Raw genomic sequence first — 12,698 nt, forward strand, 5'->3', positions numbered from 1 at the left:
ACAAATATGTAAAATAATTATTTTTTATTAATTTTTTGTTTTTTTTGTTTTTATACATTTCTCTTTACAGCTTTGTTTTTACATCTGCAGAGGAGAGAATTAATAAATTTTTTTAAAATAATCATGAAAAATGAGTGAACATTTAATAAACATTCTTTAACGATAATATAAAATAGTTAATTTTATATTTTAAAGCTTTTAGTTAATTAAATTTTTTTTATTATATAAAAAGAAAGTTGCTGCCAGTGAAGTGTTAAATAAAAGTTGATAACAAAAATGTTACATATCTTCATGAAAAGGTAAAACTAGAAAATTGATTGTTCTGCGGTCCCACAACTCTACCTCTCTAGTGTATATTTATGGACTGGAAAAAAGTTTCATTAAATAACATTTACCAGCAAAGCAGCTATCATTTCCTTACATTTAACTAAATATCAGAAACAGAAAAAAAAAAAAAAAAAGGGAAAACGGAACTGCCAAAAACAAACTGCAATACAACACATCGAAATGGATACTGTGTACGGTACTAAAAAATACTTTCAAAGTTTATCTGGCGCCAGTGATATTTATCGTAGTCCAACAGTAGCAGCTTGCCGAGCAGTGGTAAGTTTGTGAAAATTAAAATGAATAAACAATGAATAAAGCTAAACAATTCGAGTTATGCTTTTTAAGAGAATCCATCTTATTTATCATGTCAGAAAAGCTTACTATAAAGTATGTTGAACATAATTGCACGATTGACGTAAATTATTAGAATTTTTTTAAAAATGCTTTAGAAAGGATTGAAAATTATTTGTTTAGGATAAGCATCTATGGTCAACCATAAACTATCATACGGTAATAAAAATATTAACGATATATATGCACTTTAAGATCAATCACAAGTCTGACAAACAAAGTCCTATGTATCTTAGGTCTTCATCCATACGTACGAATAAAAAATATATAAATATAGAAATCTTGCTTTATAGTCCAGTCGTTACAAACGAAACGATTCATTTTATATTTCCGTCTCGACGTTGATCGATAAGCAAATGTTCTCAATAGAGATGAAAATCACCAAAAAAAAAAAAAAAAAAAAAAAAAAAAAACGATTTTAAAGTTTATGTTTTTACTTTATTTAAATTGATATGTCGGCTAAGGATTTTGTTTTTGTTATTGCAGTTATGGTTGATTTATAACAAAAATTTATTTTCATATTTTAATTTGATTAAAATGTTTTTTTTTTCCGCTCTACGTATGACATGGATAATGCGAGCTCCCGTTTTTCTCTCTCTCTCTGCTATTCGAAAACAAAAGTTTTAAACGTTTAAAAAACTTTATTAATTTATTAAGGAATTCAATGCGAAAATTCTGTTGTAACATTTTGTTAAGCTTTAGAAATTTATTGCAGTTATATAAAAAAAAAAAAAATTTTTTTTTTTTTTTTTTTTTACCTCTTCATGTAGTTCTCAGGGACATTATTGAAATTATATTATTTTATTGCATTGCTGGCACTTAAAAGGATTATCACCTCTTAAAAATTTGTCATAATCGTTTAATGAAATGAATTGAAAGGAAAAGAAAAGTGAATAGTTTTATTGGCGATGAAATGCATCTCTAAACCGAAATATTATGCAGATTATAACGATAAGAATATTAATATAATAATAGTCTTAATAATTGAATAGAGAATAAAATTCTTTTTTACAAAGTAAATTGAAGTGAAAATTTTACACTTTATTACTGTAAAAACACTCGAAGGGAGGAAAAAGGTTTATTATTCGGAAGACATATTTCAGCAATCTTATAATCTTTAGACCGTTATCCGGCTCCCTTTTCCATGCTTTTTTTGTTCTTCGACTTTGTAACGTTGCAAAAGTCGTCAGAGAAAGCTGAACTTTGCATTGACCCCTTCGAGTCTGAAAATATATCCGATTGTTTCATATTGTTCAAGGTAGATAAAAAATTAAAATCATTTAATAAAATTCCTAATAGTTGGAAGATGTTTCGATGAATGGCTTGTGATTTGTAACCCATAGAAGTTTAAAAGATTGTATAAGGGTCGAAAGCATTTCTTTTAGGGACCCTAGTTCCTCCAAGTTCGTCCTTCTGGCAAAGGCAAGGTCTATATAACATATAAAATATTTTACGACCCTGTGATCAGATCGGCAATGGAACTTGCAGGATGTCTCAACTCGATAGAAGAGAACCCGTTTCATGTTATGTCTTCATTGAAGCTGGCCTAGCCCAATGCGAAAGCTTCTTGTAAACTATTTTTTCGAAATGAAGCTGCACAGTTATTATTTTATAAAGCCTATTGGACTTTTGATTGTAGGTGGCTTCATTTCTAGTTAGTTTCGTTGTACAATGCCAGACAGGTTATCTTTATCTAACTTTTGCCATAGATTTTCAAATAATCAATTGATCTCTTAATATACTCTCCAGTTAAGCTACCACTTCTCTAATCCACATGCTTCAATTGTTGAGCAGAAGGGCCTTGTTTTAAAACCTTAGTTTAATACATTGCCTTGATAGCTTCAAAATGAAGCAACAATAAGTCTGTTCTTTGCTGTCAGAGTTCTCACGGCATTGAACAGTAAAACGCTAGCTTAATCTTAAAACGTTTATATTTTGATGCACTTTAACAATTGATTTAATTGTAAATAAATCTACACTGGATTTAAAGGCTATCGAATAACTTACTTCACATGCACGCCTGTATTGTAAATTTCACCGCATTTGTGTTTTGAGCTCCCGACCATTGAGTTGTTAGTTATTTATTTATTATTTTTTATCTCTATTTTGCCTTAATATTTAATGATAATTAATCTTCGACTACAAATATGTATTTTTTTTTTTTTTTTTGACACTAATCCCTTTTTGTTTTAAGTCAATAATTTTAATTGGCGTCTTAAAAGCTTACTTCCATGAAATTTATATTATATTAAACAGATGAATAAATAGAGGGGATCAAATAATTAAAGTTACTTTAAAAAAAAAAAAGTGAAAGCATTAAGTATCCCACTCCACCTCATCTATTATAAATCCGTATTTATTTTTGCGATGAAATATCAAAAATTATACATCTAATCCATGTGAAGGCAAACTTCCTATAGAAGCCCCCATATAGGAAAGAATCTAACAACATAATCAGACTTGCTACGAATTTAGCAAAATTAATTTTCTAACATCGTATTATCGTTCATGTACTTTCATCGCAAAGTAGTATAAGTTGAAAATTTTACTGCCTTACAAAGGTTTACCTTTCGTGAGAATCCTTAGAAGGAAGGGGAGTGCAGAAGAACTCATTTTCGTCATGATTCATGCTTGAGTGGAAAAACATCAGAATATCTCAACACTTGAACACGAAAATACATGTACAAACATGAGACGAATTGATTGACAAACAGACAAGTTTAGGTAGATTTGGAAAATAATTCTAAACGAATTGGTATAAGAAACGTTCAGTGTGCCTTTCTAGGAGCCTTTCTTCATCCGCACATGTTTAATATAAGATTTTATGTATGTGTTAGAAAAATTCGTTAATTCTTTAATTAAACATAATTTTTTATATATTCTAATTTCTGTATTTTTATATGATTTGGAATTCCATGGCAAAGGATATGTCTGTTTATGCTTAAAAATATACCGAAATCAGAAAATATGGATTGGGAATACATTCATATTTCGTTACCTGCACAGTTTGTGTCATTATTTTCTTTCATAAGAATGATTTCCAACCTTTTTTGCTTACTGTTCCTGTTATTTTATATACAAAACACAAAAGTATATAGGTATACCAGATCAGTCATATCGTTTGCAACATTCGTCCATAAAAATGATCTCGAACCGTCCACATATTGCTTGCAATTGGAACGCTTAAAGGCACACAGTAGTACAGCGTTGAACTGAAAATTGTCATCTATATTTTTAATGTACGGAATCACAATTGGCCATAGTCGCCATATGCCTACACATGCCCACTAAATAAACGATGTATATATATATATATATACATATGGATATTTCTAACATTTTGTTGGATGTCTCCGAAAAATCGGTTTTGCGAAAATGTTAATCAGAATTGTTTTGAAATTTTAAGTTAAATTAGCGCTAATCGGTCAATGGATACGCCTTTAATAAAGAATTATTTGAGAATAGCAAGCAATATTATGTATCAGCTTGGTATGACGCGTACACCAGATTCGCTCTGAACGGTTTTTAAATTTCATCTTTGCCTTTCTTTACTTCTCGGCTTGTCATGCAAACAAAAAAGATTATATTTGCTTTCGGTCCCTATGAGGCTGGGTATATTACCAGATACGTCTAATATGAATGCGTTGTGCACAGTCAATTGTGCGAAGTTGTTTTCAGATTTGTGAGATAGTTTTGTGAATGCGGCGTAAAAGCACAAATAGAATATGCCTTTAAATCTCGAATAAGATAAGGAGTTTCCATTAAAAAAAGAAAATTAACTTTTTATATAAAAATAATAACATTTTGTTAAAACAGATGGTAAATGTATAAAAAACAATATTTTGTGGAAACTGCATGACTGTATAAGTATCTCAAAAAAGTGAACATAAATACGTTAAAAGCTTACGTGGACAAGGCTGACCGGTAAATACCTTACGCTCTGCCCATTTAAAAGTGTTTTTTGCTTATTTTCATCATTAAACAGTAAAAATTATGCGCTACTGCCTTACCCCCAAACAATATCCATTTTCAATTGTCAAATAATCCTGGTCCAAAAAATTTCACCGCACCAGGTTCTATCAAAATATATCGATAATTGCGGCCCAAGAAAACAGGGACAGGCATAAAGCAGACAAGCATCGGACAAAAAATAAAAAAAATGGAATAAGATGGATAGGTTTATCTCATATTCTACTAGCAGTTGCATATTTGCGTACAAACTTAGTATGCCTCATCGCAAGTAGCTTTTTTTTTTGAAATTTTAATCTCGTATTTATTACACAACCATCCTGTTGCAAGCAATCGATTTATTACAAGCTACTACATTAACCAGTGCAATAAAGTACAGTAGGGACCAAGTGGAAAAAATTTCTGGAATATTGAACGTTGTATCTGCGTGTGCATAGGCGTTGGACAATCTAACCAGATTATGCACGTAGTTTTTGGTTTTCTAGAAACGAGAAAATTCAATCAAATTTGACACCTAACGTGACCTCAAATGTCACTGTAAAAAAAAAAACCTAGAAATGAACAGCACATTGAGCTGAAAACGTGCTTAAAGCACTACGTCGCTCACTCAAGCACAACACATATATCGCAAACCGCATGCTTACCTATGTAACATATGTGAAATAAATGATAAATGATAGTAACAAACTTTAAGTAGCGAAAACGCGAAGAAAAATAAAACCATAGGGAGAGAGAAAAAATTCCAAAAAGGAAAAGTGTGTGTTGGTCGGGTTCGATACCATCAGAAATATTTTTTAAATAATTAAGTACAGAATTATATATATATATATATAAATTTAGTGTTCGAGGGAAATGCCAACTGATGGATACATCAATGGAAGTATCAGCTAACCGGAGCATATTAAAATTTTTGGATTTACGCCTCCATTAGTGACTTAAGGCAAATTTCTGGATACTAGAAAATACAGAATTTGTTGAAACTGATTTGTTGCATTTAGATTTTTTCCATTTTTAACTTTCTACGTATAAATTGCGGAAAGTTGCTTCATGATTATTAATAACATGATGCCGTTAGATTGACGGCGTTGACCTCCGCGGTGACTTGCGGATGTCGTTTCTTTGGCGGCGTCAAACATAAATGTTTAAATGGTATTTAAATAGTTGATACGAAATATATATATATATATTCTTCGCCAAAGTAGACATCTGTTCCACAATTTCGAAAACCCTTCTCAACGCACCTGTTTATTTGTTACCTGAATACCATGTCCTGTCAATGCAATTTTACATCCAATAAACAGTTCGCTATTTTTAAGACATTATCCAATTTATTTTCATCCACACACGAACTTTATTGAAAATGTATTGGATAGATTCATTTTTGCGTCCACTCGTCATTTGGAAGAAATCGTGGTACGCATAACGTCGAATTCACAAAGTTTCTCGCCAGTTATCGTTAAGCAATAATACTTGAACATACCTGCACAAGTCGATGGGAATTTTGATTTGCATTGACTAGTTTTTTGAATCCTCTTTCTCTAGGCAAAAAAGCCTAGTAATTTGACATGAAAATTAATTCCATATTCGCTGGAACACGTAAACCGATTTTTTGGGCTGCACCGCTTATAACACTTCTCATGAAAACTGAAAATTTATAGGGAAACAAATTCGAATTTTCGCTATTTTATGAAAAAGATAAAATAAAACAAATTAAGGCAAGTGGTGCAGTGTATCGAACGTGTACTCTATCCTAATGCTTCTGATAAATAATTCCGTTCAATTTTGCGCCCATTCTCGTTTATTATTATTTTCGTTTAATAATTAGAAAATTGGAAATTTTTAGGTTCTCGTGGCGAACGTTCCTTTGAAATTTGGTCTTTTATCTAAAGGCATATCTGATAAGTTGGTGTATTCTATATGAATTTCTTCAAATTTCTGCAGGCATTTATATCTATCCAATTAAGATTCTGCTTAAAAAAGAACAACCAGTGTTTACTTTCTTTAGCTACAGCGAAAAGGTTTACGCGGCCTAAACACGCATAGTTCCAAGGCAAAAGTGGCCTTAAGCCGCATACATTACAGTTCGTGGCTACGCATCAAAGAGCACTGTAAAATTAAACAATATCTATACTTGCCGTCGTAAAATGTTTACTCGTACATCTTGTCCTTTCTAAAGCCAAATTAAAATTCGATCAAACACAGCTCCCGAAGAGGGAAGTAACACTTTCAGAATTATTTAAATTTGTTTCAAGCGATTGTCCAATCGGGATTCCTTGATTGCTGTGTCTACACTATAAGTGAAAACTTCGTGGTAATGTAAACCAATATTATTGCTTATCAAATGGCAAACTTGAAGCAGCTAATATCTACTTCACTGCTAGCTGCAGCATGAATAAAAATTGCATCACTTTTTCATTCGAATACTTTGTGTATTGTTTCGTTTAAAGTGATTTTTCAAAAAAAAAAAAAAAAAAAAAAAAACAAGAAGAAAATCTGACTTTAAGTGTTCAAAGCCATCATTTACAAAACACTCAATTAAAGCTAAATGTTGCTGCTCAACAAAGCAATGTCAGTAACATTAACAAACAGCAAACAAGTGACTTTTATATAAATACAACCTTTCTTTTCTTTTTTTTTTTTTGTTTTTAATTTAAAAGGAGATAAAAATAGAATACAAAACAATACATTTCCTATCCCGTTCCTCTTGCAGATGTTGGGAACAATGAAAAAATAACAGTAAGTTAAAAAAAAAAAAAAAAACAAAAGCCAACCTTTTCCGTTTTACGCAATTGACATGCAAGGATATCCGTTGTATTAAAACACAAAAAAAAAAAAAAAAAAATAAGAAAAAAACAAAAAAAGAAAAAACAATACTCGAAGAAAAATGCAACAGACAATGAAGGCAACAGTAGCAACGACAGTAACGACAGTAACGACAACAACTATAAACAAGCATAATAAATGATGTCTAGGTAGAAGTAAGAAAATGAACGAAAAGGAACGACAAAAGCAGCAAAAAAAGAAGAGTAAAATCAAAATCCTTAGCTCGAGTAAGTAGTACAGAGCCAAATAGCGATAAAATGAACTTGTAATAAGAGCATTATGCATACGTATAGAACGCAGATTTAATAAACATATGTTAGCAATGCCATCGTCATAAGAATATAAACAGAAGGAAGAGTTCTAGAGTTTTCATGTAATGAGTATTAGATAGCAGAAAGAATAAAAGAGAGAGAGAGGGAGAGAAAAAAAAAAAAAGAAAGGATTTTCATGCCATAAACTTGAACTTTTTCATTAATGAAATGAGAAAATATGAGACAGTAATTGAAAACTACTATAGGAAGCAAAATGATGAAAAACAAAACTTTGAGGGAAATTATTATTTGTTTAGTTCTGGCAAGCGTTCTTAGCCAAAAGGCCAGATCCATTTCTATTATAGCTTGCATAATTATTGATCAACATTTTTTGGAATGTGCATTTTTTGTAGATCGTCTCAGCTTTTAATGGCTTTGACGTGTTAATAGACAAATTTTAGCGTAGAAGTAAATTTGTGAAATCAACTTGAAAGATAACTGTAAACAAATGCTTTAACCTTCTACTTCGAATCATAAATAAACAAATTGCCGAATGAACAGGTGGCCACTGCCACCATGGTGTTTGAATTTTATCTTAACATGCCAACATGCCATTCACTGATAATATTGTGTGTTACGAAAAGAATGATAAAATTGGTATATATATAAATAAAGAACTTCCGAACGAAAGAACATGAATTGAGCTCTTGTTTGTTGCAAAGCAAATCATATGCATTTTGAAATGTGTTTATTTGCTTAATCAGATAATTTTAAAGAACATTCTTCTTTTCATAAAAGGCTAGAAAGTTTTCCATCACCTCAAAAAAAAAAAAAAAAAAAAAAAAAAAAGGAAACAAAAGATTTTATTTTGTACGTGTTTATCGATCGATCCCTAAGGTAGGAAAAGCATGAAGACAATATCACTTTTCATAGATAATGGGGCACAATTTAAAGGAAAAACCAACAACTATGTCAAATCTGAAGAAATGACAAGTCGATTAACCTTATTTAGGAAATAAAATTGTGTATACAAGATACCTAGCCTTTAACAATTTTTGTCTAAGGAAAAGTATATGGGTGTCTTGACACTTTATTTATTAAAGATTAAATTTAATGTAAGCGAGTGGTGTTTAACAGAGCGGGATGTGATGTGATAGCAATACTAACCGAGTGTATCGGAAAGATAGATAGCTGGAAGGAGAGAAACAGGAAGAGAGAAAGAAAGAAAGCAAGAAAGAAAGAAAGAAAGAAAGAGAGAGAGATAGAGAGAGAGAGAGAGAGAGAGAGAGAGTAGATCTGAAGAAGTTTTTCAAACGAAAGCTAACAAAATCGCTAGGAGTCTTAATAGCCGCCATTAAACTGTTTACCCTTTCATTTTCATCGTTGTCATCTTTTATTTTATATTAAGCAATTCCACATTCCCTATAATTCTCCTATTCCTCTTCCGTTGTAGAACATCTGTGGGTACCTCGATTGGCTGATAGTCGGCTGTACTTTTAAATGCGTTTTACAAGTCACAACTTAAGTATTTGGACTAGGGTGCGAGTTATTATTCCAAGGGAACGTTTTGTCAAAACTAGAAAGTACTTATATTCTTAATCAGCATTAAATTCTAAATCGATTTAATCATGTCTGTCTGTTCAGATGTCTGTCTCTGTGAATTCTGTTATAAACATTCCCCTGGCTTTCTCCAAACTTTGAAAATTTGTGCACGCATATCGGTATTGAGAATAGGCCAAATCGGTCGAAGGACACGCTTTCAGTGTCACCTAACCTGAGAACAAACCAGTTTTCAATAGGAATGAAAAATTGCTCACAAATTAAGGTAAATATATGTACAATAATTGGAACGCATATTCTATGGTCGACTATGGACTAGGCCTACTCGACATTGTAGTGAATCAAAATTTGATTACCTTTTCAATAGCTTTATACCGCGCATAGACAAGCTTCAAAAAGCCCGTTAAGTATGCAAATTCTTGATCAGTTTCAAATTCGTAATATCCGCTTGTTCGTCTGTCCATCTGTCAGATTGTGCAACATTGTAGAAAATTTCTCCCGTTAGCGATAATAAAGATATCGTCTACAAATTTACAAAAGAATGTGGAATTGACCTAAAATTTTCAAAGTCACGTCTACAATGCCCAGAAGCCTATGCCTTTTTATTGAAATACTTTTATTGGAATATAATTCTTTTGAAATAAATCAGCTGCGCCCATTCCATGAGCATGAAAATTTTGTTGTTTTATATCTTTTGTGTTTGTTAGGGTTACGGTGATGGATATAAAAGATTCGGTCCCAACCGAACTTGATTTTCTTACTTGTTGTGGTTGATAAGCAAGCCTGGTTTAACAATCATAGCATTCTATAAGGATTGAATTAATTACCACAATGAAAATAGGCCACCAATGTAGCTCACATTTCTTGGGAGTCGCGTCTTTACTAAAAATGGCCAATAAAATAGGTGTTAAAGTGTCAGGCATATGTACAGTATAAACACGAAAAGAACATAAGACATGACATAACACATGATTACTACAATTTTTTAATACGTCGTAAAACGTCCTAAAAATGATCGGAAGACCCTAGTTTCATTCGTGCCGTGTTCAGGATGCACTACGAAAATCTGCCTTCCATACGTATCCTATACATGTCTCCATAATTTTTTCCAACATGCTTTGCATATTGCATTTTCTGGTAAGCAGGAATGATAAATATTTCTTGAATTTTTCATAACGTAAAGAATTGTTCGTTTCGTTTTTTATTTATATTTATATTTTCTGTTTTTATTTTTGTTTAACTTTTTATGAGTAAAGTAAGTTTTTTTTGGAGTATTTATACCCTTAGCAAAAGCGAGAATCCAGTATCAGCATAGTCCATCTTTTAAAAAAGACAAAAATGAGAGCTACGCATGTTGCGCTCATTTCACACCAATAAGTAATTAAATATTGTTGTGAGTCCTGTACGCAAACAAGCCGCTTAATATAATTATTCATCTTCCTTCTGCTACAAAATGAATCATTGATATTAATTATCCCATATTTTATGAATAAGAAATATCACTTATTAAGTTTTGTTTTCATTAATTTATATAACGAATATACTCTGCATGTATTTACATATACATATACACATACATTTACATATATATGTATGTATCAAAAAGAAAAATGGATAAATTTTGATTTGAAATTAAATGTTTACTTCGTTAAGCTTGTCCACAAATGCAGCCCGCTTTGCGTTATTACTCTCAATAAAATATGAATAAAATAGTAAATATGAATAAAGGCTAAAGAGTATTCACCAACCATAGCCATGGTAGGGGCGGGGTGGTAGAGACTAGAATTGGGGTAAATTGACTTTTTGTAACTGCATGATGTCGTCGTTGCCGCTTAACGGGAAAAAGGATGAAAAGGACGTCAATTTTGCAGCTACATAACCATCAGACGTCTGTAAATGTGTAAAGATGAACGTCAAAGATTGAATATGTTTGAATATGTGCGATAATACGACATCAACGAGAACTAACTTTGCGTTCGTAAATCTTTTCATATGTTGCCAACATAATACTGCTTTAATATGTCGTCGTCATGACGCTCTTTTTTCATGAAAATCACAAAATAGTGTTTATACAGATAAACACACAACTGCAGATGTACATACACAGGGGCATATGTATATTTTTGGGATTAATCCTGAATAGGTGATGCGACCATCTTAGTATATAGGAGGTATATACTTTGAATAAAACTACTGGTGGAAAAAAAGACTCGGGGTTCTATATATATATATATATATATATGTAGTTGCACTTTATTAAGGTTTCTGAAAGAAAAGTGTTTTCTTTTTTTTTAAACAGTGTATGTAGCAAAGTGTTGGTTGTGAAAAGCTTGTTTTATTAAAGTTTAACAAAGAATCCCTAAATAAGAGATGTTTGCTCTCTTCATTTTTTTTTTAACTTTTCTGTGGTTGACTGCTTGTATGTTAATTTTGGTAAAATGTCATAATTCAGACCGTCATAATATTTAAGGCTTTCCGGATGTATGATAACTACGCAAGTTATGGTATATTAAGTCGTTTACGTTCATTCACAATTTAATATTTTTATCTTTTTTAGCACAAACTTTGTTATTTTTGCATTTATTCTTTATTCACCAACTTTGGGTCTTATGTCTGCAGAACAGTTATAAGTGCGTTAAGGATTTCTCCAATCGAATCATTATTATAATGGCGGTGGAGGAGTGGGGGAGGTCATGCCAAAAACGATAGGGTTGTTATCTATCACCAAAAAGACACAGAGCCTATCGTTTAGCAAATTACCATAACAAGCTCATGAACCGTGAGCAGTATTGAACTAGAATTTATTACCACTCTCCTCCGGTATTGAGCAGAGTCTACTTCTTTTGATTGCGAGTGATTTTGATCACTTACGAACAGAGCTGCAGAAAGATTAAGGCTTAAGTAGCAGGTCGATGATCGGCCACATAGATGGAGAGACAAATCTCTGAGATTTTGTTTCAACTACATTTGGCTTTTGTGAGCAAAGCTTACGTTAGATTAAAAGAACGGTAAAATAACTCTATTTCTGTCTTCTAAGAATAGGTACAACAACGTGTTTGCGAGAAAGGGTAAGAAAGGGTAAATGCATAGCATCCCAAACTTGGCAACATGCTCTGCTCCTTGTCGGCTAGCCGCGGACAATGCTTAGACATTAAAATTTTGGACCAATATCGGTTATATGTTGTGGATTGCAGTATTTTTTTCGATTATTAGTCAGTTCTTCGACGAGTTCGAGCCGCTCGAAGTGCATATGGACTGAATTTCAGAAACACAGGAGCGAGTAAAACTCGCGATTTGTGATAGCAGTTCAACAAATTTTTGCTAAATGAAATCTTTAGAAAAAGGTATTATGATGTACTTTAACTACATGAAAATTTTGCTTAGAAGTAATATCCAAGAGTTAGTAATTATCGTTTA

The 12,698-nt window shown here is 31.9% G+C and overlaps 1 protein-coding gene across 1 annotated transcript in view; it reads left to right on the forward strand.

Moving 5' to 3' along the window:
- Nucleotides 1-340: 340 nt before the first annotated feature.
- The window catches only part of LOC119632824 (mucin-17), a 36,312-nt gene continuing 23,954 nt past the window's right edge, over nt 341-12,698 (forward strand). The window contains exon 1 of the mRNA XM_038025941.1: nt 341-603. Coding sequence (XP_037881869.1) covers nt 508-603 — 96 coding nt within the window. The 5' untranslated portion in view covers nt 341-507. The remainder of the gene's footprint in view (nt 604-12,698) is intronic.

This window comes from Glossina fuscipes, unplaced genomic scaffold (genome assembly GCF_014805625.2).
Source record: "Glossina fuscipes isolate IAEA_lab_2018 unplaced genomic scaffold, Yale_Gfus_2 2, whole genome shotgun sequence".
Classification (NCBI taxonomy): Eukaryota; Metazoa; Arthropoda; class Insecta; order Diptera; family Glossinidae; genus Glossina; species Glossina fuscipes.